Raw genomic sequence first — 26,820 nt, 5'->3', positions numbered from 1 at the left:
TGGGCTCCTCTGGCGCAGCCCTGGCCTCTGGGCGAATCCCAACCCCACTCCAGCACCGGAGCTGGGTGTCCAGGAGCCCTGCAGCCATGGCCCTGAACGGGCACTTCCCCAGCACATCAGAACTATGTCTGAGCAACTGATCAAAAACTTCCGGCCCAGAAATCCCTTTGCAGGGCCTTATGTATGCTACAAGCTCTACTTGCAGAGATACACCTGGATCTGAATGCCCCCAAAGCAGAAAACCGAAATATCCATCAATTAATCAAAGAATGAATAAATGAAGATGTGGCAAATTAAAAGAAATCAATTTCCATCGGTACACACTGACATGTTAAATGATCGAGCCACAACGTAAGGCACAGAGTGGTGTAAAACCTACGCACCACAGGTGTACAGATGGGCGGGGAAGGGACAGAGGGAGGAGGGGCAGTGCACACTGCATTCATGGGGCTTGTCTGGAAACACAATAAAGTGACTTCAGTGCTGCCTCCGGGAAGCAAGTCATACTTTTCAATCCGCACCCTCCTCTGCCATTGTGTGAACGTGCATAACTTGAAGCCCAGCAGGTTGGAGGAGAGATTTATGCGTACGCGCTTGTATGTGCCTGAGAAACCACAGGTCACGGGCAGTGCAGAGAGAAGGAGAGACTGACTTTTCATGTTACACCCTCCTGAGTGGCTTGAATTTCTCCCTTGTACATGAAAGATAGCCAGACAAAAGGCAATGGCGAAGGCTGGGGGCGGGAGGGCCGGCGTCTACGCAAGTTATCTGGGCCCCTCCCTAGAGTGGGCAGGCCGGACTGGGGACCACCCCCCCAACATCCTTTTGGACCCTGCTGGCTGGGGGAGGGGAGTGGGAACAGGCCCTGAGCCTCTTCTGTGACCCAGCTGGAGGCTGGCGGACAGCCCTGCTTTCCTCAGCTTGGAATCTCCCAGAACAAGCCCTGCACCCACCCCGCGGCCCTCAGTGGGTGTGATGGACGTGGGGCAGTCAGCCCAAGGGCATCGGGGCTCCCTGACCTGCATTCCAGCAAGGGAGGCCTCCCAAACGAGCCAGGTGCAGTAAGATCCAGGTTTGAACCTGAGCTCTGCCACCTGCAAGCAAGGGACCATCACCTCCCGACACCTCAGCTTTAGTGTCTAGAAAAATAAAATAACACGTGGTTCACTGTGTAGCCATGAGGATGAACCCACCCATGCCCGGCCCAAGACCCACGGGCACACAGTAGTGTGGCATTGGCACAAAACACCAGTCTTGGTCCCTGTGTCCCCACAGTGCTCCGGCTCAAGGCAAAGGGTCGAGAGAAGGAGCCACCGAGAGAGTTCTGGACACAAGGCCATATTGGGCCCAGAACAAGTGTCTGGCCCTGTCCCCCAGGTGGCCACCCCTGGGACCCAACCCATCTGGCACGTGGCTGACAGAGAATCAGCTTCACACACTGCTTGGGAACACTGACTCAGTTTTGGTCTCCCTCTGTCACCCAGGCTGGAGTGCAATGGCCCGCCCAGTCACAGCACACTGCAGCCTCGACCTCCTGTGCTCAAGAAGCAATCCTCCCACCTCCGCCTCCTAAGGAGCTGGGACTTCAGGAAGGATAGAGCTATACCAAGAAAAAAAAAAAATATATATATATATATATATGTGTGTGTGTGTGTGTGTGTATATATGTGTATATATGTGTGTGTGTATATGCATATATGTATATATGTGTCTATATATTCATATGTGTATATATGTGTGTGTATATGTGTGTGTATATATGTATATACGTATACACATATATACGTATATACATATACATATATATATGTAAATAAAACAAAGTAGCTGGGACCACAGGTATGTACCACCACACAAAACTAATTTTTAGGCCAGGCGCGGTGGGGTGGCTCACACCTGTAATCCCAGCACTTTGGGAGGCCGAGGCAGGTGGATCACCCGAGGTCAGGAGTTTGAAACCAGTCTGGCCAACATGGTAAAACCCCATCTCTACTAAAAATACAAAAATTAGCCAGGTGTAGTGGTGGGCGCCTGTAATCCCAGCTACTTGGGAGGCTAAGACAGGAGAATCACTTGAACCCGGGAGGTGGAGGTTGCAGTGAGCCAAGATCGCGCCACTGCACTCCAGCCTGGACAACAAGAGCGAAACTCTGTCTCAAAAAAAAAAAAAACCAAAACAAAACCTAATTTTTATATTTTTTGTAGAGACAGGGTCTCCCTATGTTGCCCAGGCTGGTCTCAAACTCCTGGGCTCAAGCAATCCACCTGCCTCAGCCACCTGAGTACCTGGGACCCCAGGCTTGCATGCACCACCACAGAAAGCTAATTTTTTATTTTTCTGTAGAGATGGGGTCTTGCTATGTTGCCCACGCTGGTCTCAAACTCCCAGCCTTAGGCGATCCTCCCGCCTCAACATTTACATCCCACCTGTAAAGCTTAAGCTTTACAGGTTACAGGTTAGCTTTTCAGGCCATTTATGGCCCCTCCAAAAGCCGACCCCCAGAGTTAGTATAAAGCTGTTCCCTGGGGAGGGGATTGGATGGGGGGCTTCATTCCATGGGCAAGGTTTCCTTAAAATGAGGGTGGGAAGTGCACAGGTGTTGGCTGCATTCGTCTTCATTCCTTCAAAAATATTTCATGAGAAAAAACAGCCACCTCTTCTGCTGGCCCAAAAGGCCAGGGTCCACGGTTGGATCCGGGCTTGGAAATGCATTGGCAACTCACAAAGTGTTGAATCTACTTCAGGAGTCCCCAAGAATGTAGGATTACAGAAGGTAATAAACAATTCTGGGCCGGGCACGGTAGCTCACGCCTGTAATCCCAGCACTTTGGGAGGCTGAGGCAGGCGGATCACCTGAGGCCAGGAGTTCGAGACCAGCCTGGCCAACTTGGAGAAACCCCGTCTCTACTAAAAATACAAAAAAAAAAAAAAAAAAAAAAATAGCCGGGCATGGTGGTGAACACCTGTAATCCCAGCTACCTGGGAGGCTGAGGCAGAAGAATCCTTTGAACTGGGGAGGCGGAGGTTGCAGTGAGCCGAGATTGCACCATTGCACTCCAGCCTGGGTGACAAAGGGAGACTCTGTCTCAAAAAAAAAAAAAAAATTCTGAAATTGCGCAGTGACAGGACACTGGGTGGTGTATGGGCAGGGCTGAGAGGCAGCCACCTACGGAACAGAGGTGTCTGTGGGTGTCCTGTTGGCATCTCAGGTAGGCCAAGGCCTCCATGGTGCCCCCAAGCACTACTTGGGGCAGCTGCCCTTTCCCCCTGCCCCAGACTGCCAGGTCAGATCTCAGGAGACAGAGCACTCAATGCGTGCCCCATCTAGGTGGGCTCTGGAGAAAGCCCCCTGAACTGAGGACACCCAAACCTCATAAATCACTGTGAAGCTTCTTCAGTCAGAGGCCTGGGGGGCACTCAGTAGGGGGCTCCCTCTAAGGTCTGGTCCCTAAGCTCCACCTTCCCCTGTAGTCCTGGCCTGTGGGTGACAGTCTGCTCAGTTGTGGGGTGTGCGAAGGGCAACCCCAAGAATAGAAGGCCAAGACAAAGAGCTTGGCTTTTCTGAAAAAGAGACGGGGCACCCCCTTCACTGGGAGCTATTACATGCAAATGTCTCCTGCATCCATGCTAATCAGCTGCCACCGCCTGGGGCTTTGTGCACTACAAAAGAGACAGCAGATGTGAGCTGGGGTTCCACAGCCCCAGAAAGCGCGGGAGCTTAGTGGATAATTATGAAAAGCATGGGGTTGTGGAGGGTAGGGGGTGGGGGCGCGGTGCAGCGCCACAAAACCGGCCTGCACCAGCCCCCTCGCTCCACATGCTGTCTGCTGGGCCAGCTCGCCCAGTCTTTCTTCTCCCGTGGGCCAAGACTTTGAAGCTGTGATTTATGGAGCCCCAGGAAGCACTCTTAGGTGTTGGCTGTGCAGGGCCTCGGTTAGTGCTCAAACCACCCTCCAGGTCGACCTTAGTCCTATTTTTAAGAGGGGAAACCAAGCAACAGAGCAATGACAGTCTCCAGGTGGCTCAGCTGGGGACCCAGAAGCTGGTCCAAAGAAAGCCAAATTCCATCCCAGCCTCCAGAGAGCCAGCTGGGAGGTACTGGGGGCCACGCTCAGGGGACCAGGTTCTATCTGTGCTCTGGGCCTGGGCAATGCCAGGCCAGGCTAGTTAACCCCTGAGCCTCACCACTACAAGGAGGCAATCAAGCCTGCTTCCTGGCGCTAAAGAGGGTCCGTCACATTGTGACACATGGCAGGAGCTGGGCTGCAGCTCTCTATGGGGACTAGGCCAGCAGGAGGCCCTTTGCAGAGGGGACACCCACAGTGGCCTGGAAGGTCGGGCTGAATGAGGCGTGTCATGGAGCAGCAAGAAGACCCCAGGCTGCTGAGGGGGATCATCTCCCAGAGCGACTGGGACCCTCCACACCCTGGCTCTCATTGCCAAGGACAGAGAGCTCAGTGTAGCAAGCTGGGCTGGGGCCTGCCTTCAGGCTGGCAAAAGGGCCTCACCCAGAGGAGGGGAGTACAGGGGGGCGCTCCAGAGAGGCTGGGGCGGAGGCAGCCTCCAATGGAGGAAATCGAAGTTGGGTCAGGGAGAAGCTGCCCTGGGGCTGAGGCCCACTTGAAGTCCCTGCCTAGTGCACCTCTTGAAAGAGTCTGAGTCAGAGCATGCTGGCACATGCCTGTAAACCCAGTGCTTTGGGAGGCCAAGGCAGAGAGATGGCTTGGGACCACGAGTTTGAGACCAGCCTGCGTGACAAAGCGAGACCCTGCTTCTACAAAAAGTAAAACATTTAAAAAAAAATAAAGAATAAGGAAAGGTTTTGACCATCAGCCAGAGACACAGGATGTCCTGGGCCACAAAGCTGCAGGAAGGCCCTCTGCCAGGTCCCAGGGCGCTCCAGGAGCCCTTCTGGCCCCACCGAGGCTCAGAGAACAGTATGTTTGGGTTAGGAAGGCCGCCTTCCGCCCCAGGACCTGCAGGCTGCTTCACCAGATGTGATTCCAGATGTGGCACAGGCGAAGGGGGCAGACACTACTGATGCCACAAAGAAATCAGACACACGGCAGGAACCAGGGGAGACGGGACACTGGCTTTGGCGAGCTCTGTAAGAGGTCGCTATGGCCAACACGGTGACACAGGACAAGGACCAGGAGCAGCAGGGGTAAGCCTTGGGCAGGCACTTCCTCCATGGCCTTGCACTGCCCTGTGGAGGAGTCAGAGAGTGGGAAAAGTGGCAGGAGGGGCTGCAGGGCTGATGGCCAAGTGAACGGATCAGGGCCAAACCTGGGTTCACATCCCAACTCTGCCACCAAACTTTTAGTGCCTCAGTTTCCTCTTATAAAAATTAGGGAGTGAGGGGGGCATGGTGGTGCCCCCCTGCTGTCCCAGCTCCTCAGGACACCGAGGCAGGAGGCCCAGCTCCTCGGGACACCGAGGCAGGAGGCCCAGCTCCTCAGAATGCTGAGGCAGGAGGCCCAGCTACTTGAGAGGCTGAGGCAAGAGGATCATTTGAAGCCAGGAGTTTGAGACCAGCGTGGGCAAAATATTGAGACCCCATTTTTTTTTTTGAGATGGAATCTCATTCTATCATCCAGGCTGGAGTGCAGTGGAGCGACCTCGGCTTGCTGCAACTCCTGCTGCCCAGGTTCAAGTGATTCTCCTGCCTCAGCCTCCAGAGTAACTGAGATTACAGGTGCCTGCCACTGCACCCGGCTAAATTTTTTTTGTATTTTTTAGTAGGGATGGGGTTTCACCATCTTGGCCAGGCTAGTCTTGAACTCCTGACCTTGTGATCTACCTGCCTCAGCCTCCCAAAGTGCTGGGATTACAGGCGTGAGCCACCGCACCCAGCCCCCATCTCTAAAAAAGAAAAAAAAAGATAAAAGATAAAAATGAGGGAGGGGGCGGGGCATGGTGACTCATACCTGTAATCCCAGCACTTTGGGTGGTCGAGGTGGGAGGACTGCATGAGCCCAGGAGTTGGAGAGCATCCTAGGCAACATGGTTGAGACCCCGTCTCTACAAGAAATACAAAAATTAGGCTGGGCACGGTGGCTCACGCCTGTAATCCCAGCTACAGGCTGGGAGGCTGAGGCGGGTGGATCACCTGAGGTCGGTCAGGAGTTCGAAACCAGCCTGACCAACATGGAGAAACCCCGTCTCTACTAAAAATACACAATTAGCCGGGCGTGGTGGCACATGCCCGTAATCCCAGCTACTGGGGAGGCTGAGGCAGGACAATCACTTGAACCCAGGAGGTGGAGGTTGTGGTGAGCTGAGATCACACCATTGCACTCCAGCCTGGGCAACAAGAGTGAAACTCCATCTCAAAAAAAAGAAAAAAGAAAGAAAGAAAGAAAGAAAAAAATTAGCCAGATGTGGGGCCACCTGCCGTCCCAGCTACTCGGGAGGCTGAGGTAGGAGCATGAACTGAACCTGGGAGGTTGAGGTTGCAATGAGCTGTGTTCACACCGCTGCACTCTAGCCTGGGCAACACAGCAAGACCCTGTCTCAAAAAAAAAAAAAAAAAAGAAAAAAAAAAGAAATGAGGGAGTGAGCTGTGGCTGCTGTGGCTCCCTGTGGGGGGCTGTCCTGATAGCGAGACTTGGAGTGTGTGAGCGGGAGTAAGAGCCAGGCATCCCATCATCCTGTATCTAGGGGCTCCAGGGCTCAAAGGCAGAGCCAGGCTCCTGCAGAGGGTCCCTCAAGGGCACAGGATGGAAATCTGGAAGCTCCAGCCTATCTTCGCCTTCCCGTCCTGTTCAAGGAAGAATGCGGCAAATTCTCTGGAATGTCCCTCCCTCAGTCTGCAAGAGGCACCCCAGTCTTTGATTATTTATTCACATGCCCCCTGCCCGGGATGGTTAACAAGAGCATCCCTCTTTCACGAGAGCACTGATTGGCCAGGGGCCTTTCTGCAGTCCTCGCCAGGAGTAGCACCCATGCCCACACCGCTGGGCAGGTTTTCTATACATAAAACCACTACGCTTGCACATGTGTAACACATCCGGCAAAAATGAACCCCAGCTCCGAGAACACAATTAGTGGGAGAAAAGATCTGCCAACGACTTAAAGGAAAACAGCTCAGACCCACGCCTGCCAAGGCTAATGAATCGCTTTAAAGAGACAGACAAAAAGGAAGAATAAAAGGGGGTTCTCCTGGCAGGGGTTGGGGGGGCACAGAGCCCCCCAAACCCAGTCTGGACCTGTTTACAAGAATGCCCCGCCTGGCAGCAGGGGACAAACGATGAGAGGAACAGACAGGGAAAGAGGGGCTGTCCCACTGAACAAACCTACCCAGAGGGGAACAAGTTCCATGTCTGGCTTTGGGTGGTGGTGACATGGGTGTCCATAATTGTCAAAAGCATCAAACAGAACTAAGGCCTGGGCATGTGTGTGTACTGACTAAACAACAATTAAAATAAATAAGCGGCCAGGCATGATGGCTCACGTCTGTAATCCCAGCACTTTGGGAGGCCAAGGCTGGTGGATCACCTGAGGTCAGGAGTTTGAGACCAACCTGGCCAACATGGGTGAAACCCCGTCTCTACTAAAAATCCAAAAATTAGGCAGGCGTGGTGGCACGTGTCTATGATCCCAGCTACTCGGCAGGCTGAGGGAGAAGAATCGCTTGAACCCGGGAGGCGGAGGTTGCAGTGAGCTGAGATCACGCTACTGCACTCCAGCCTGGGGGACAGAGCAAGACTCAGTCTCAAAAAAAAATAATAAAATAAAGAAGCGATGCAGAGAATCAACACCAGAGGAGACACAGGAGGGGCCTAGAATCTCCAGACCCAACTCCTTCAGCCCTGGGTTAGGCCTGGTCTCCATTTCCTTCATGTAACTGGTTTTTGGGGAACAAAGGCAAGCACAGGGGGAGGGGGGGCAACTGGGGACTCCAGATTCTTCAACCAAAAGTCAGAGCTGTGTAGTGTCAAAGCGGCAGGTTGGGCTGGGCACAGTGACTCGGGCCTGTAATCCTAGATCTTTGGGAGGCCAAGGAGGGGAGGACTGCTTATGTCCAGGAGTTTGAGACCGGCCTGGACAACATACTAGAGAGCCCATCTCTATGTCTTTTTGTTTTTTTTTTTTTTTTTGAGACGGAGTTTTGCTCTTGTTGACCAGGCTGGAGTGCAGTTGTGTGATCTCTGGTCACCACAACCTCCATCTCCTGGGTTCAAGAGATTCTCCTGCCTCAGCCTCCAGAGTAACTGGGATTACAGGCATGCGCCACCATGCCTGGATAATTTTTGTGTTTTTAGTAGAGAAGGGGTCTCCACATTGGTCAGGCTGGTCTCGAACTCCTGACCTCAAGTGATCCGCCCACCTCGGCCTCCCAAAGTGCTGGGATTACAGGCGTGAGCCACTGCACCTGGCCCGTAATTAAAAAAACAAAAAACAAAAAACGAAAAAAAAAAAACAAAAAACAGAGTCTCGCTCTGTCACCCAGGCCGGAGTGCAGTGGCATGATCTTGGCTCACTGCAACCTCCGCCTCCTGGGTTCAAGTGATTCTCCTGCCTCAGCCTCCCAAGTAGCTGGGATTACAGGCGCACACCACCGTGCCCAGCTAATTTTTGTATTTTTAGTAGAGATGGGGTTTCACCGTGTTGGCCAGGCTGGTCTTGAACTCCTGACCTCAAGTGATTCACCTGCCTCAGCCTCCCAAAGTGCTGGGATTACAGGCATGAGCCACCACTCCCAGTCAATTTTTTTAAAAAATTAGCCAGCCGTGGTGGCGCATACCTGTAGTCCCAGCTACTCAGGAGGCTAAGGCAGGAGCACTGCTTGAGCCCAGGATTTCAAGGCTAACAGTGAGCTATGATCGCACCACTGCACGCCGGCCTGAGGAACACAGCGAGACCCTGTCTCTTAAGCCAAACAAAGAAGTGGCAGGGCCGGCACCGTGGACTTTCTGGGCAGATCTGGAGGCTGCTGAGGGTCCGCCCTGCGTGATCCTTGAGACTGAAACGTGAAGCTCCCCAAGCAGTTCCCCAGAGTGAGATCAGGAAGCAGATCCAGAGGGTGCCAGAGAAGGCCCCTGGGACAGATAAACTACACCGGGGAAAGGGACTCCTCCTCAATCACTGGGGACGAGGGGGTCTTGGGCAGGATTCCCAGGGCTCCTCTGTGTCCTACCTACCCCTACACCTGGACAACTTGGGATACATCTTCTCTTCCAGGCCACATAGCAGGCTCAGGAGACCAAGGATTCACCTATGTTGGGTGTGGGCCAATCCTCGAAAGCCCCCTCCATTTAATGGGAGGAAACTGGAGGGAGAACCACGGTTCCCTGGACAAGGTCCCAAGGTGAGGCTCCCATGTGTGCTAATCAGGACCACCTGCAGCCTCTAACCCAGAGAGTGCTGGGAGGCCAGGGATAGCATTCCAGCCAGGAAAGGCAGAGAGTAGCAGGGCTGACCACAGACACCCTGCAGGCCCCTGGGTCCCCCTCCTTTGCAGCTCACCTCTCTCTGGCCAGGCCAGCCTCTCCCCTACCTCTACTTAGCTGCCATTCTCTTCAAGGTGCTCCCTAGACCACTTCCCCAGCAGAGGAGATGGGGTTCTCTGTCTGCCTTCTCTCTGCTCCCCAAGACTGAGGTCGGGCACGGTGGCTCATGTCTGCAATCCCAGCACTTTGGGAGACCAAGGCGGGCAGATCCACTTGAGGTTAGGAGTTCGAGGCCAGCCTGGCTAACATGGTGAAACCCCGTCTCTACTAAAAACACAAAAATTAGCCGGGCATGGTGTCACATGCCTATAGTCCCAGAGACTCAGGAGGCTGAGGCACGAGAATCACTTGAACCTGGGAGGCGGAGGTTGCAGTGAGCAGAAATCGCTCCACTGTATTCCAGCCTGGGCGACAGAGTGAGACCCTGTCTCAAAAAAAAAAAAAAAAAAAAAAGACAGAGTGCACTGGAGACTGGGGGGCTGTGTCCGACTTGGGCAGGGCTCTGTATACAGTCCAGCCACAGATGTCTACTCTGGCCAAGGCCACTTTCCACCAGGGAAGCCACTCACCGAATCCTCCCACCAATAAGGAAGCTGAGATTCGGGGACACTGAGGCATTTGCCCATGATCGCCCTGCCAGGAAAGCACAGCGGGCCACAGCATGGCTGGAGCCCAGCCTCCATCACAGGCGTCCCTTGCCTCCCCATCCCCCCCACTGCATGCCCTTGGCCATGCCAGGCCCACAAGTTCATTCCCAGAGGAGGTCTTCCCTCCTGCAGTGCCAGACGCTATTTTAAGCACTTTACTTCTATCAGCTTGCCACTCACAACAACCCTCTAAGGTAGACGATGTCAAGATCCACAACTGACAGCCGAGGAAACTGAGGCACAAAGTGGTCACCAGGATGCTAAGGAGTGGATCAGGACTTGCCAGCTGGCCCCTGCTAGAGCTCTTACCACAAGCACGACTCTGCCCTCAGCCTCCCTCTAAGCAGAGCCCCTCCCCCAGCATCCTGGAGCCCCTCAGCTTGTTTTAAGTGATTGCTGATTTAGCGCTCCTCAGACAATGTCCCCAGGCCTGCAAATGTGGGACCTTGTGTTTATCTCGGGTGTCACCACATCCCTGGGCTCCTAAAACAGTAACTGGTGCACAGCAGACGCTTGGTGAATTTCTGCTGACCATTTCAAGCTGGCTGGATGGGAGCTACCGCACTATGGAGACGGCGAGTCCACTTTCGCTGCCTGTTTCTGGCTGAATGAATCAAAGAGTGGGTCTCAGTGGGCTGGGAAAGGTCACCGTCCCCCCTGCTCTCTCTGCAGCTCCACTGTCACCTCCCCCAAGACCTGCCATCTGGCTGGCCCCTCCCCCACCCCAGCCCTCCAGGGGACTGCTCTCTGAGGTCACCTGTGACCTCCTGCTCAGAAATCCAGTGACCGCCCCTTGGCTCTCACTCTGACCTCTCACAGCATCTGACCTTGCTGCCCTCTCCTTCCTGCCCTTTCAAAGCTTCTCGCCTGTCCCCGGAGAGATGTCCTGGCCCTGCGCAGAGAGCCCCCAATCCCTTACCAGCCGGGGCAGACTCCACTCCCCCATCAGGTGCTGTCCTCCAGGAACTGGTACCCTTTTTCAGTCACAGATCCTTCTGAGAAGCTGACCGAAATCAGGGGAGGTTCTGCACAGAAAAATGTGCAGAGAATCCACAGCTACACCACGGCCAATTTATGGAGCACTTACTTCGGGCCAGGCACACAGGGCAAAGCTTTTCTTTTTTTTCTTCCTTTTCATATATCACAAGTCATCAAGCAAGAAGCATTTTTTTTTTTAGAGACAAGGTCTTGCCCTGTTTCCCGGGATGGAGTGCAGTGGTACGATTATGGCTCAATGTAGCCTCAAGCTTCTGGGCTCAAGCAATCCTCCCGCCTCAGCCTCTGGAATAGCTGGGACTAGAGGCATGTGCCACCATGCCGGCTAATTTTTTAAAATTATTTTTTAAGAGATACAGTTTCACTGTGTTTCCCGGGCTGGTTGTAAATTCCTGGACTCAAACCGCCCTGCTGCCTCGGCCTCCCAAAACCTGGGATTACAGGCATGAGCCTCTGTGCCCAACTGGGGTGAAGTATTTTATGTGTTTCCTCCCCTCCACGAAAACCTCCAGGGGGGTGCCACTGTCACCCCCTTTCAGGGAGGGAAAGTGAAGCTCAGAGGCTCATCCACAGTCACAGCTACTGATTCTTGTCCTTTTACCCCTTTGCAAAACTGTGTCCAATTGTGAGGGGCTCATGGGACCGCCCCCAGGGGCCATCCATAGACCAGATTAAGAACCCGAGCTCTGGAGCCGTGGCTGCCATGACTCAGACCTGTAATCCCAGCACTTTGGGGGCCAAGGTAGGAGAATCGCTTGAGCCCAGGAGTTTCACATCCGCCTGAGCAACATAGTGAGACCCTGTCTCTACAAAAAAAAAAAAAAAAAAAAAAATTAGCCAGGCATGGTGATGTGCGCCTGTGGTCCCAGCCTGTAGAGAGGCTGAGGGAGGGAGAATCCCTTGAGCCTGGGTGTTACAGGCTGCAATGAGCTATGATCGTGTCACTGCACTCCAGCCTGGGTGACACAGCAAGACCCTGTCTCAAAAAAAGAAGAAAAAAAAATCCTAGCTCTGAGCTGATGGAACTGACGGAAACCCCTCCCAGCCTCAACTCGCCACCTCAAGCAGCCAGGTGTGGCCCAGGTGGGCCCCTCCATCCTGCCCTCGCTTAAGTGGCTGCTTCCCTGGATGTCTTTGCAAACTCACCACCTCCCAGGTTCTCCAGCAGACCTTAGAAGCAGCAGGTTCCCGCAGAAAGGAGACACACCTGCCACAGAGGTCTTCCTGAGCCTCTCCACCTGCTAAATCCAACCTGGTCTGAGGTGTGTGAGGCTTGGCATCTCAAAGTCATTAGCAAGTTCACACCACACTCCAGCTTCTGCTGAAAGGCCTTGCCCACCCATCTCATCCAGACCCCCTACACAGAGGGCCAGTGCTTGGTGACCAGGAGCTGCTCACAGCACTGGACACCTTCCATTAAGATTTCACCTGAGGCTGGGTGCGGTGACTCATGCCGGTAATCCCAGGACTTTGGGAGGCCAAGGCGGATGGATCACTTGAGGTCAGGAGTTCAAGACCAGCCTGGCCAAAAGGGTGAGACCCCCGTATCTACTAAAAATACAAAAATTATCTGGGTGTGGTTGCACGCACTTATAATCCTAGCTACTTGGGAGTCTGATGCAGGAGAATGACTTGAACCTGGGAGGCTAGAGGTTGCAGTGAGATGACATTGAGCCACTGCGCTCCAGCCTGGGTGACAGGGCGAGAATTCATCTCCAAAAAAACCAAAAAAATCCTCGATTCCAACCCAGCCCTGTTTCCACTTTTAGCCCCTCCACTCCTCACAGGGGACCCTGTGCTCCAAGCCAGGTGGCTGTCTCCAGCCCTGGCCCACTGGAGCACCTCTCCATAACCCAGAAACGTCCTTCCCAACATTCTGGCCAGGTCCAGATCCTACCCACTGTGGCCAAGGTGACTCCCTGTATGTTCTCTCTTTGTCCATGGAAACTGGAACCCTAAATTCAGCTGAGCACATGGCCGCTCAGATTGAAAACTACATTTCCCAGCATCCCTTGCAGCTGGCAGTGGTCATGTGACTACATTCTAGCCAACAAAATGAAAGCAGAAGCACCTTGCATCAGCTACTGGGAACCTTTCTTAACAAACACCTGGATGTGACCTTTGCACCCTTTCTCCTTTGTCCCTTCCTCTGTCCTGCTGTCTGGAAGCCAGGGTGTAATGGCGGGACTCCAGCAGTCATGCTGAAACCTGAGGACAAGCCCTCACCTTAAGAATGGTGGAGGATCAGCCTGGGGCAGTGGCCTGTAATCCCAGCACTTTGGGAGGCCGAGGCGGGTGGATCACCTGAGGTAAAGAGTTTGAGAACAGCCTGGCCAACGTGGCGATACCCCGTCTCTACTAAAAATACAAAAATTAGCCAGCCGTGGTGGCACACGCCTGTAGTCCCAGATACTTGGGAGGCTGAGGCAGGAGAATCGCTTGAACCCGGGAGGCAGAGGATGCAGTGAGCTGAGATCACGCCACTGCACTGCAGCCCCTGGGCAACAGAGTGAGACACAATCTCAAAAAAAAAAAAAAAAAAAAAAAAAAGCCGGGGGGAGGACCTGGATCTGGGAACTTCCAAGAGCCCAGGAGACTTTGGCACCTGCCAATCTTCACACTTTAGCATTAGAGCACAAAAAATAAAATGCCATCGTGTTTAATTAAGCCTCTGCTACTTTGGGTCTTTGTGATGAACAGATAAATGTCACTGAACCACTTATATATGCAGTTAAGGTGGGCATCCAGTCACCCAGAATGCCAAAGCCATCTCTGCTGCCTGCCAACCACATCACTTTGGCCAGTCAAGTTCTTTCATTTCTGTTTTTCCACCAGTAAATTGGGGTTGGTATCTCTGACCTCACAGAACTCTTTTCAGAGTAAGTGGTAACATACAGTAAGCGCCACAATTGGCACAAGGGGCTCACACAATTCAGAAGTATGCTCTATTCGGCCTGAGAGAGTGGGACCCTTCACACCCAAAACAAAGGAAGGATTTTTTGGTTTCTCTTTTGGCTGGGGCCAAACTCCCCACAGACCCCAACTCCTGCCTGCCTCATTCATTTATCCCAGGGGTCTACAAGCTTTCCCTGCCTCGGGCCAGTGAGTAAATATTTCAGGTTTTGCAGGACACTGTGGTCTCAACTGATTATTGTTGTTTGTGGATTGGGTTTTAGTTTTTTTCCCTAATCAATCTCTCAAAAACTGTAAAAGCCTTTCTTAGCTTTGTCTGTACAAAAATAGGCCACACCGGGCCCAGTGGTTCGTGACTATAATCCCAGCTACTTCTGAGGCTCAGGCAGGAGGAGGATGGTTTGAGGCCAGGGGTTTGGGGCCAGCCTGGGAAACACAGCAAGACTCTGTCTCTAAAAAAATTGCTTAAATTAGCCAAGGGTGGTGACATGTGCTTGTAGTCCCAGCTACTTGGGAGGATGAGGCCAGAGGATCACTTGAGCCCAGGAGTTAGAGGCTGCAGTGAGCTACTAAAATACAAAAAATTAGCTGGGCATGGCGGCATGTGCCTGTAATCCCAGCTACTCGGGAGGCTGAGACAGGAGAATCGCTTGAACCTGGGAGGCAGAGGTTGCAGTGAGTCAAGATTGCGCCACTGCATTCCAGCCTGGGCAACAGAGCGAGATTCCATCTCAAAATAAATAAATAATAAAACACAGGCTGGGTGCGGTGGCTCGCACCTGTAATCCCAGCATTTTGGGAGGCTGAGGCAGGCAGATTATTTGAGGTCAGGAGTTCGAGGCCAGCCTGGCCAAGATGGTGAAACCCTGTCTCTACTAAAAATACAAAAATTAGCCAGGGTGGTGGCACAGGCCTGTAATCCCAGCTACTCAGGAGGGTGAGGCATGAGAATCACTTGAACCTGGGAGGTGGAGGTTACAGTGAGCCAAGACCATGCCATTGCACTCCAGCCTGGGCAACACAGTGAGACTCTGTCTCACTAATAAAATACAAACACAGATAAAAATAGGCCACAGGCTCAATGTGGCCCATAGGCCTAATTTATATCACTGCCCTTTCCCTAGCTGCCCCCAAGGTCAAGCATTTTGAGTCAACACAAGTTTATGCACAGTCTGGTACGGGGTAAATGCTCAATAAATGACAGTATCCATTAGCCACACGCAGGCACCGCTGAAACACAAATGCCTTTCTGGGGTTACTAACTTTCCCTGTTGTCACTCCAGCTTGACACCGAGATGTCCTAAAGATGGGGCACATAACAAGCTCTTCTATACCCCTGCCCCAGCTGTCAGGGGGATCCCAGGAGTGTAACCAAAGGAAGTCACAAGGGCCCCTGGTTCGGTGACAGCAGGCCATTCTTCACCTTCTTTGGACAAAGGGTTTTTCTCTGAACTTTCCACCCCCTGGCATGCCCCTCACAAACTGAAGTTTAGCCCCTGACGGAGCCCATGCTGCTGTGTAAGCTTCTGAGCCAAGGGGATGGGAGAGTCTAAAGCACTGGCCACACTGACTCGTGCTGACCAAGAAAGAAAAGTGACACAGTCATTTCCAGAAAGAGCGCCACAGGGCTGGGGAAGTGAGAGTTTGTTCTGTTCTCTTTCCCGGCACCCCTCCCTGAGAAACTGCCTCCTTTCCAAGGGAGGGCAGCCTATGCCCAGGAACTCCAGAGGCCATGCCAAAGCTTCCTCAAGCCCAGGAAGCCCACGCCAAAGGGCCTCCCCCTCTGCACAGGGAAAATGGCCTGGTGTTGGTAGTTGCCATTTGGCCAATCTCATGGACGTAGGCCAGGGTGACTTCAGATGGCAAGAAGTAACTGTTCACTACAGAGTGACAGAGACAGGCCCTTCTGCAGCTGTCATCCTTCCCCTGGAGGGTGCAGACGTCAAGGAACAGGGCTGGAAGTCCTCCCCACGTGCCTCTCCTGGGCCTCCTATGTTAGGTACAGGTCATGGCCCAGGACTCCCTCCCATGGCCAGTGAGCCAAGACAGCGGGGCAGCCCTGGAGCATAGGGGGCTCCTCCTAGAAAAGCTAGCTCATTCCCATGCCACACCAACGAACACTGCTGTCAGTAACATGGACACAAATATTTATTGGCCGGGCGCAGTGGCTCATGTCTGTAATCCTAGCACTTTGGGAGGCCAAGGCAGGAGGACTGCTTGAGCCCAGGAGTTCAAGACCAGCCTGGGCAAAATAGTGAGACCCCATCGCTAGAAGAAACTTAAAAATTAGCCATATGTGAGGCTGGTGGCGGTGGCTCACGCCTGTAATCCCAGCACTTTAGGAGGCCAAGGTGGGCGGATCACCTGAGGTCAGGAGTTCGAGACCAGCCTGACCAACACGGAGAAACCCCATCTCTACTAAAAATACAAAAAAAATTAACCGAGCATGGTGGCACATGCCTCTAATCCCTGTAATCCCAGGACTTTGGGAGGCCAAAGCAGGCGAATCGCTCGAACCCGGGAGGCAGAGGTTGCAGTGAGCCGAGATCACGCCATTGCACTTCCAGCCTGGGCAAAATTCCATCTCAAAAAAAGAAAAAAAAAGACAGACATCCAAGTTGTAACCCCTGGAATCTGCGAAGGTGACCTTATTAGGAAATAGGGTCTTTGCAGATAAGGATCTTGAGATGAGATCATCCTAGATATAAAGTGGGCCCTAAATCCAATGCCCAGTGTCCTTATAAGAAAAGAACAGCTGGGGCCGGGCACGGTGGCTCAAGCCTGTAATCCCAGCACTTTGGGAGGCCAAGGTGGGCAGATCACGAGGTCAGGAGATCGAGACCATCCTGGCTAACACGGTAAAACCCCGTCTCTACTAAAAATACAAAGAATTAGCCGGGCGTGGTGGCGGGCGCCTGTAGTCCCAGCTACTCGGGAGGCTGAGGCAGGAGAATGGCCTGAACCCAGGAGGCAGAGCTTGCAGTAAGCGGAGATCGCGCAATTGCACTCCAGCCTGGGTGACGGAGCCAGACTCCGTCTCAAAAAAAAAAAAGAAAATAAAAGAACAGCTGAGGTGGGAGGATCACTTGAGCCTAGGAGTTCAAGACCAGCCTATAACATGGCGAGACTCCATCTCACTTTAAAAAAAAAAGGAAAAAAGAGGACACAAGACACAGGAGTGAAGACAGACGCAGGGACTTGGGTTTTGCTGCTGCAAATCAAGCAACAGCTGGATCCACTGCAATCTGGAAGATGCAAGGATTTTCCTGTAGAACCTCCCCAGGGATCGTGGCCCTGCCAGTACCATGATTTCAGACTTCTGGCCATGAACTGAGAGAGAATCCATTCCTGTTGTCTTAAACCAAAAATCTGTCATAATTTGTTATTGCAGCCATGGGAAATTAATACACCCAGCACTGATCACCTCCAACTCCAGAACCCATGCTTTTTTTTTTTTTTTTTCAGACAGGGTCTTGTTCTGTCACCCAGGCTGACATGCAGTGGTGCAATCTCAGCTCACTGTAACCTCTGCTTCCCTGGTTCAAGCGATCCTCCCACCTCATCCTCCGGAGTAGCTGGGACTACAGTCGCAGGTACCACCACACCTGGCTAATTTTTGCATTTTTAGTAGAGACGAGATTTTGCCATGTTGGCCAAGCTGGTCTCAACCTCTTGACCTCAAGTGATTCGCCTGCCTCAACCTCTCAAAGTGCTGGGATTACAGGTGTGAGCCACCACGCCTGGCCAAGAACCCATGTTTTTTATCTCCATACCAATGTTACTTAAGGATAAAGAGGGCGGTGCGGTGGCTCATGCCTGTAATTCCAGGACTGTGGGAGGCCAAGGAGGGAGGATCACTTGAGCCCAGGAGTTTGAGACCAGCCTGGCCAACACAGTGAAAACCCTTTCTCTACAAAAAATATGAAAGATTAGCTGGGTGTGGCACATGCCTGTGGTCCCAGCTACTAGGGAGGCTGAGGTATGAGGATCACTTTAGCCATGGAAGGCTGCAGTGAGCTGAGACTGAGACTGTACCACTGCACTCCAGTCTGAGCAACAGAGTGAGGCCCTGTCTGAAAAAATAAAAAATAAAAATAAAAAAAATAAAAAAGAAAGAAAAAAAACAAAAAAGTGTAAAAAAAAATTATTTCAGAACCCTAAGGATATATCATCTGGGAATCTGGGACTGAGGCTCTCTGAGGAATGTGGACTTTCTCCTTTTTATGAATGTTTCCGGTCAGGTGGGGTGGCTCACACCTGTAATCCCAGCATTCTGGGAGGCAGGAAGATCACTTGAGCTCAGAAGTTGGAGACCAGCCTGGGCAACACAGTGACAGTGAAACCTTGTCTCTAATAATAAAAAATGTTTCAGTTACCAATTACCTCTCAAAGAGAAGTGCTGTCTTAATAACAAGTAATACTTTCAAGAGTATCAACAAAACAAAAACAAAAACACAAATACAAACACAAAATGTTACTCCAGGAATAAGATGGTAGGAACATCTCACTATGTTGCCAATACATCTATAAGACTAAAATTGTTCTGGCAGGGCGCGGTGGCTCACGCCTGTAATCCCAGCACTTTGGGAGGCCGAGGCGGGCGGATCATGAGGTCAGGAGATCGAGACCATCCTGGCTAACATGGTGAAACCCCGTCTCTACTAAAAACACAAAAAATTAGCCGGGCATGGCGGCAGGCGCCTGTAGTCCCAGCTACTCGGGAGGCTGAGGCAGGAGAATGGCGTGAACCCAGGTGGCAGAGCTTGCAGTGAGCCGAGATTGAGCCACTGCACTTCAGCCTGGGGGACAGAGCAAGACTCTGTCTCAAAAAAAAAAAAAAAAAAAAAAAAAAAAAAAAAAAAAACTAAACTAAAATTGTTCTAAAAAAAATTTTTTTTTTGAGATGGAGTCTCACTCTGTCTCCCCGGCTGGAGTGCAATGGCACGATCTCAGCTCATTGCAACCTCTGCCTCCCAGGTTCAAGTGATTCTCCTGCCTCTGCCTCCCGAGTAGCTGGGACAGGCACATGTCACCACACCCCGCTGTTTTGTATTTTTAGTAGAGACGGGGTTTCACCATGTTGGCCAGGCTGGTCTCGAACTCCTGACCTCAAGTGATCCTCCTACCTTAGCCTCCCAAAGTGCTGAGCTACCCCGCCTGGTCCTAAAAAAATTTTTTAAAGGTTTATTTAAAAATGATAGCCAACTCTCCTGGAACTCCTTTGAGGATAAGCCCTGGGACCCTAGTTTTGGAAACGCTGCCCTGCTTTGTTCTGTTCAGGACAAAGTTGGCTACCAATGCTTGCCCAGTGAATAGGTTTTGCTTATGATCTGGGGTTCTGTTGAGATGAGTGTCTGCCTTGAACTCTGAAACCCCCCCTGAAATACCCTCCTTCCCCTCTCCTCATCTGGTCCAAGAAGACCCAGGCTCTGCACCAGCAAAAAGAGACGGCACCCTCGGACAGCAGACACAACTCCTTTAGTCCACGTTTTCAAAGTCGAGGTACAGGGAAAACCCAGTGTGAACGGACTGCTCCTCGGGCTTTCCTTTAATCGGGCCGTTTCCAAAGTGGCAAAAAATTCACACAGGACCCAAGCCAGCTAGAGGCCTCCTGAGGGGTTCCCCAGGGCATCAGTGCAAGAAGCCCTGAAAGACAAAGCCAAATGACACAGAGTAGCAAAATGTGAACAAGGAATCAAAGAGAAGAGATAAGAAGGAGTAACAAGAAGAAGAATGAACTACAAAGACTGGGAGCGGGGGTGAGGGGTGCTGGCAAACACATTTGTGATTTTCTTTTCCCCCCAGTGAAATGTCAGTTTTGAAAGCAGCTTCGGAAAATGTAACCAGCTTCTCACATCCCCCAAAAGAAGATGGGAGGAGGCTGTTACCTCTTACTTCGAAGCCCGGCATCAGGAAGGGGCCCGTCCCGTCCACGTTTCCACGAGGAGCTCACCCTGCGGCTCCCACCGTCCTCGCATGGGCCCTCTCCCCAGATCCTGAAGTTTCCCATTCCGGGGTCCTGAACACCACACCTTGCACAGCGGTGGAACTCGGTACTCGCGGGCGCCCCAGACCAGCAAACACTTTCCGACCGTCCTGAGCTATCCAGGGGGTCCCCAGAGGGATCCCGGGCCGCCCACGCCCCACCCTCCTCCCTGCAGAGGCGGCCACGCCCGCCCCCGAGACGCCCACCTCTCCCGCACCCCGGACCTCCCTCCCCCACGCTTAAGCCCCCCACGCCTGGCGTCCTCCAAATTCCCCTTCCACTCAGAGCCCCCCACTTCCTGCTCACCCACCCCTCCCAAATCTCAGGCCCTTCACTCCCCATTTCGCGCTTCCTTGCTCACTCTGGGCACCTTGCCCCTCCGGCCACCACGCACGCCCTCTTTTCTCTGTCTGTCCCCTGGCACTGGCCCTCCACGGTCGCTCCCTGCAGGCCACCGGCTCAGTCCCGGGGACCCCACGCCAGGCCCCCGCGCTCAGGGCCCCTCCCCGCCGGCCCCCGCCCCGGGCCGGCCTCGTGCGCAGCCCCGGCCCTGCGCCTGCCCCGGGGCCCCGTACTCACGGCTGTAGAGGGCGATGCCCGCCGCGTCCGGGCCGGCGCGCACCTCGAGGCGCAGCGCCTGCTGCTCCGCGTGCCGCTGGATCTCGCCGTTCGCGTCGCCGATGGTGAGGAGGCGGGCGCCGGGGAACACCGACACGGTCGCGCAGGGCCCCGCGCCGCCCGGGACCGCCGACCCCGCGCCGCCCGCGCCCGGCCCCACCGCCGCCGCCGCCGCTGCCATCTTAGATCCGGCTCCAGGCCCCGCCGCCGCCGCCGCTGCGCCCGGGCCCAGGCCGCCGCCGCCGCCGCTGCCGCCGCCGCTGCCGCTACCGCCGCCGCAGCCGCCGTGCAGGCCGAGGCCGAGCCGGGCAGCGCCGCCTGCCGGCCACGCGCCGCCTCGCCGCCGCCGCCGCTACCGTCGCCGCGGCCCGGCCCCGTGGCGCAGCGCCCTCTGCCGGCCGTCCTGGGCGCGGGGAGCTAGCGAGCGAACGAGAGGGCACCCCCGTGGGGCGGGACCGGCTACGCCCCGCCCCGCGAGAACGGTCGCCGCTTTGTGAGGTGGCTCCACCGCCCGGGAACTGCGGGGCGGGAGGGTGCGTCGGGGGCGGTGCTCGGGCGCGCGGGCACGCCCCTCGGAGGCCTGGGCCCCGCCCCCAGGCCGGCGCCTCATTAACGGCTGCTTTCGAGTGAGGCGGTGCGGGGACGGCGGAGGCGGTGCTCGGCCGCGTGGACACGCCCTGTACCCCGCCCCACACAAGCAGCCGCGCGTCGTGATGCGGCTTCCCTGCCCCGACCTGGACACGCCCCTGAGACTGGGCCCCACCCCCCCGGGCCCGCCCGGCTTTGTGAGGCAGCCCTCAGGGAGGCGTGGCCCAGCCGCGACGAGGCCCCGCCCCCGTGCCTGCCCGCGCCCTCCCACCCGGACTCGCTTTGTCAGCCGCCCCGCTCTGGGGAATGGGCGGGGGAAAGGGCGTGGCCAGCGCCCGGGCCTCGCCCCCAACCCTTCCCCCCACCGCCCCCGCACCGACGATTTCCGATGAGCCCTGGCCTCCAGGAGCAACCTGAGCCCAGTTGAAAGGACCCCTCCCCGACATTCGACCGCTCCTCCTCCCTTCCCCATCATCTCTGCCCACACTGCCTTCTTAATCCTTAATGTTTGACTGTCTCCTTTCGCACAAGATATCCTTTGACCCCCTCCTCTCTGAGCCCCTCCTCCAACGATGCTGAGTCCAGCCCGGCCCGGCGCAGGGCCCCTCTCCCGCCACACAAACCCGTCTTCTCTCTGCATCCCCCTTCATTTTGGGTGGCCCCATCTCTTTTGGGCGACCCAGTGAGCTTGGGCCACTTCCTAGCACTCCAGCTTTAACTCTTCCCTAGACCTCACTTACACCTCATTCCTTTTTTTTTTTTTTTCTTTGAGACGGAGTCTCGCTCTGTCTCCCAGGCTGGAGTGCAATGGCTCGATCTCAGCTCACCGCAACCTCCGCCTCCCGGGTTCAAGTGATTCTCCTGCCTCAGCCTCCCGAGTAGCTGGGACTACAGGCATGCTCTACCACGCCCAGCTAATTTTTTATTTTTAGTAGAGACGAGGTTTCACCATGTTGGTCAGGCTGGTCTTGAACTCCTGACTTCAGGTGATCCGCCCGCCTCGGCATCCCAAAGTGCTGGGCCTACAGGCATGAGCCACCGCGCCCGGCCCCTTTTGTTTTTTGAGACAGGGTCTCACTGTGTTGCCCAGGCTAGAGTGCAGTGGTGCCATCATAGCTTACTGCAGCCTCAACCTCCTGGGCTCCAGCAACCCCCTGCCTCGGCCTCCCAAAGTGCTGGGATTATAGGTGTGAGCCACTGCGAGGGGCCCTCATTCTCCTTCATGTCCCTCACCCGTAGCCCCTGTCATTCCACCTCCTAAACCCTCTAATGCAAGTACCGTTGCAGAGACCCTGGCATGGCACTGCTGCACTCCCCACACCCCCAGAAGGCTCCGCATACACCACCCTGACTGCCCTTGAGAGATGCTTCAAATTTGGTGAATTCAGACACGCTCCACCCCCCAGCCATCCAACCATGGGATCCAGAGGTCCCCAGCTTGAAGGATTCCACTCCATAGAGGCCTGAGAACACCTTGACCCGTGTTATAATAACTTAAGCAAGCCAGCAGGCAGACACACAACACACCCAAGGGCACCCTATGCTCAAAAACCCACTGGGGAAGGGAGGAATTCCACGGGTGTGCAGAGACCTGGGACGTCTTATGGCCCAGCTGGGGGACAAGAAGGGGTCCTGACATCTCCTTCTCTGGTGGTCCTGAGGAGCCGAAGGTCGAGAGGGGAACTTCCTGTTGTCTGTATAGTGCCAGGCCCATGCCTGTGTCCCCTCTCCCACTCCTCTGTGATGAAAATCCCAAGGCCAGGGTTCCCCTTCCTTTCCTCTGTCCAATTCCCTGAGAAAGTGGCTGACAGAGCCCCCCCAGAAGTAGCTGGAGGGACCTCAGGCCCCCAAATGCCTGGAGACAGAGGGGTCCCCCAGTCCTCAGCCTCACTGGCAGGCCCGGAAAGTGCTGAATTCGGGGGTCTCAGGCGAGGAGGACGTGGAAGTGGGCCTCTTCCGGGTCCTGGAGTTGCTGGGGGTGGCAGTGGTGCCTGAGTGATCATCCAAGGTGGCCGGGTCTTCTTCTGGCATCGTTTTCTTTGTCCATGTAAGAAGAAACGCAGAAGTGGGTGATTTGGGGTTTCAGGATCTAGGGTTTCTCCATGTTCTGAGCCTGAGACTGCCAGCCCAGCAGGTCTCCTCTCATCCCGCCCCCACCCACACCCACCTGTCCTGGTCTTCCCTTCTCCTGCCTTCCTCTCTGCTAAATTGGGGACCAGAGAGCATGGATTCAAACACCAGTTCCTTCACTTTTAGCAGTGTAACCTCAGTTGTGTGGCTTCACCCCTCTATACCTCAGTTTCCCCTTCTGCAAAACGGGCAGAATGCTAGTACCCACCACTTCCTAGGGCTGCTATGAGGCTTAAAAGAGTAAAACTGATAAAGCAAATGGCACATCGTAAGCTCTTCTTTGCTAAGTGAACACAACCATTCATATTATCTCCTCTGCTGGGCGCAGTGGCTCACGCCTGTAATCCCAGCACTTTGGGAGACCGAGGTGGGTGGATCACCTCAGGTCAGGAGTTCGAGACCAGCCTGGCCAACATGGTGAAACCCTCTCAGAAAAATACAAAAATTAGTCAGGTGTGGTGGTGCACGCCTGTAATCCCAGTTACTCGGGAGGCTGAGGCAGGAGAATCACCTGAACCCAGGAGGTGAAGGTTGCAGTGAGCTGAGATCCTGCCACTCCTCTCCAGCCTGGGGAACAAAGTGAGACTTGGTCTCAAAGAAATAAATAAATAAAAAATAAATAGTATTATCTCCTCCTCCCCTCCCATTTGCCCATGGGCAAAACATTCCTCAAAAGTCTACCTCCTCCTCTGCCTTGGAGGCTCCTGACCCTGATCCTAGTTAAAGAGAGATGAATTTGCTAGAACTAAAGCCACTCAGTTGACAGCAGGCTGGGGGTTCCACCCACAGTCCTGTCCCTCCCAAGCTGGGTGACCCTAGGCCCATTATCAGCCTCAGTGTCCTGTTTGTAAAAAGAAAATAATCAATCCCACCTGAAAGGGTGTTACAAAGTTGCATATCAGACACTCAGCAAGGTAATGGGGAAAGCTAGAGACAGGTCAGCTGCTGCCTTATCATTTCAGCCGTCGACAAAGCAGTATAAGGCTTCAAAAGGAAACTAGAAGTGAAAGCAGAGACTCCAAAAGAAATTTGCATACCCATGGTCATGGCACGGTTCTGCACAACAGCCAAAAGGTGGAAACAACCCAAGTGTCCATCAACAATTGAATGGATCAACAAAACTTGGTGTATCCATACAACAGAATATGATTCAGCCTTAAAAAGGAAGAACAGGCTGGGCACGGTGGCTCACACCTGTAATCCCAGCACTTTGGGAGGTCGAGGCGGGCAGATCACCTGAGGTCAGGAGTTCAAGACCAGCCTGGCCAACATGGTGAAACCCCATCTCTACTAAAACTACAAAAATTAGCCGGGCATGGTGGCAGGCGCCTGTAATCCCAGCTACTTGGGAAGCTGAGGCAGGAGAATCGCTGGAGCCTGGGAGGCGGAGGTGGCAGTGAGCCGAGATCACACCACTGCACTGCAGTCTGGGCGACAGAGTGAGACACTGTCTCAAAAAAAAAAAAGAATGTTCTTCCTTTTTTTTTTTTCTGAGATGGAGTTTCGCTCTTGTTGCCCAGGCTGGAATGCAATGGCGTGATCTCAGCTCACAGCAACTCCGCCTCCTGGGTTCAAGTGATTCTCCTGACTAAGCCTCCCGAGTAGCTGGTATTACAGGCATGTGCCACCATGCCCGGCTAATTTTTTTTTTTTTTTTTTTTTGTAGTTTTAGTAGAGATGGGGTTTCTCCGTGTTGGTCAGGCTAGTCTCGAATTCCCAACCTCAGGTGATCTGCCCGCTTTGGCCTCCCAAAGTGCTGGCATTACAGGCATGTGCTACCGTGCCTGCCATGAAGGACATTCTGACACAGGCTACGTATGGCATGAATGAACCTTGAGGACATCAAGCTCAGCGAAGCAGGCCAGTCACAAAAGGAAAAATATCATGTGATCTCATTTCCATGAGATGTCCAGAATAGGCAAATCCACAGAGACAGGAGAATGGTGGGTGCCAGGGGCTGGGGGAGGGAGAACGGGGAGTGGGTGTTGCAAGGAGACAAGTTTGGGAGGATGAGAAATTTCTGGGCCGGGCACGGTGGCTCATGCCTGTAACCCCAGCACTTTGGGAGGCCGAGGCAGGCAGATCACTTGAGGTCAGGAGTCTGAGACCAGCCTGGCCAACTTGGTGAAACCTTGTCTCTACTAAAAATATACAAAAATTATACAAAAATTAGGCTGGGTGCAGTGGCTCATGCTTATAATCCCAACACTTTGGGAGGCTGAGGTGGGTGGATCACCTGAGGTCAGGAGTTCAAGACCAGCCAGGCCAACATGGTGAAACCCTGTATCTACTAAAAATACAAACATTAGCTAGGTGTGGTATCAGGCACCTACAATCCCAGCTACTTGGGAGGCTGAGGTGGGAGAATCGCTTCAACCCCAGAAGTGGAGGCTGCAGATTGCATCACTGCACTCCAGCCTGGACGACAATTGCGAAACTCCGTCTCCAAAAATAAAACTTTAGCCAGCCGCGGTAGCATGTGCCTGTAATCCAAACTACTCGGGAAGCTGAGACATGAGAATTGCTTGAACCTGGGTGCAGCAAGCCAAGATCGTACCACTGCACTCCAGACTAGGCAACAAAGTGAAACTGTATCTTAAAAAAAAGGCCGGGCCTGGTGGCTCACGCCTGTAATCCCAGCACTTTGGGAGGCCGAGGCAGGTGGATCATTTGAGGTCAGGAGTTCGAGACTAGCCTGACAAACATGGAGAAACTCCGCTTCTACTAAAAATACAAAAAAAAAAAAAAAAAAAAAAAAATTAGCTGGGCGTGCTGGCGCTCGCCTGTAATCCCAGCTACTCGGCAGGAGAATCGCTTGAACCTGGGAGGTTGAGGTTGCAGTGAGCCAAGATGGCACCACTGCACTCCAGCCTGGTGACAGAGCGAGAGTCCGTCTCAAAAAAAAAAAAAAAAAAAATTAGCCAGGCATGGTGGCAGGCACCTATAATCCCAGCTACTTGGGAGGCTGAGGCAGGAGAATCACTTGAACCCAGGGGCGGAGGTTGCAGTGAGCCAAGATCATGACATCCCTTTACTCCAGCCTGGGCGAAAGAGCAAAACTCCATCTCAAAAAATTAATAAAATAAAATTTAAAAATAAAAAAGAAGAAAAATAAATAAATAAATAAATATATAAAAATAAACTAGCTGGGCATGGTGGTGGATGTCTGTGGTCCCAGCTACTCGGGAGGCTGAGGCTGGAGGATCTTTTGAGCCCAGGTGATCAAGGCTGCAGTGAGCTATGATGGTGCCCCTGCACTCCAGCGTGGGAGACAGAGCAAGACCCTGTCTCAAAAAAAAATTGGCGGGGGTGGTGGGTGAAGGTACAGATCCACCTCTGCGTGTATTTGCCACGTGCAGCTGCTAACAGTGGTTACCTGTATGTCTGCAGAAAGGAATACCAATGGATGAAGAGGCATGGCTTAGTAAGAAAACTTTATTGTATATTTTGACACGTGAATGCTTTTCATACGGAAATTTTTTGTTTGTT

General features: G+C 53.6%; 2 protein-coding genes across 6 annotated transcripts in view; both read right to left on the bottom strand.

Annotated features, from left to right (window-relative positions):
- CARM1 (coactivator associated arginine methyltransferase 1) overlaps positions 1-20,809 on the bottom strand; it is a 51,848-nt gene extending 31,039 nt beyond the window's left edge. For both annotated transcript variants that reach the window (XM_034946465.3, XM_034946466.3), the window contains exon 1: positions 20,575-20,809. In XM_034946465.3, coding sequence (XP_034802356.1) covers positions 20,575-20,794 — 220 coding nt within the window. In that variant the 5' untranslated portion in view covers positions 20,795-20,809. The remainder of the gene's footprint in view (positions 1-20,574) is intronic.
- A 1,835-nt stretch (positions 20,810-22,644) lies between these two features.
- C20H19orf38 (chromosome 20 C19orf38 homolog) overlaps positions 22,645-26,820 on the bottom strand; it is a 32,977-nt gene continuing 28,801 nt past the window's right edge. For 3 of the 4 annotated variants that reach the window (XM_034945289.3, XM_055104261.2, XM_034945287.3), the window contains one exon: positions 22,645-23,238. In XM_034945289.3, the coding sequence (XP_034801180.3) occupies positions 23,089-23,238 (150 nt within the window). In that variant the 3' untranslated portion in view covers positions 22,645-23,088. The remainder of the gene's footprint in view (positions 23,239-26,820) is intronic. The other variant, XM_034945290.3, reaches the window with a different exon arrangement.

This window comes from Pan paniscus, chromosome 20, assembly GCF_029289425.2.
Source record: "Pan paniscus chromosome 20, NHGRI_mPanPan1-v2.0_pri, whole genome shotgun sequence".
Classification (NCBI taxonomy): domain Eukaryota; kingdom Metazoa; phylum Chordata; class Mammalia; order Primates; family Hominidae; genus Pan; species Pan paniscus.
The sequence above is the reverse complement of the archived record's forward strand: the minus strand, read 5'-3'. Positions and strand labels throughout refer to the sequence as shown.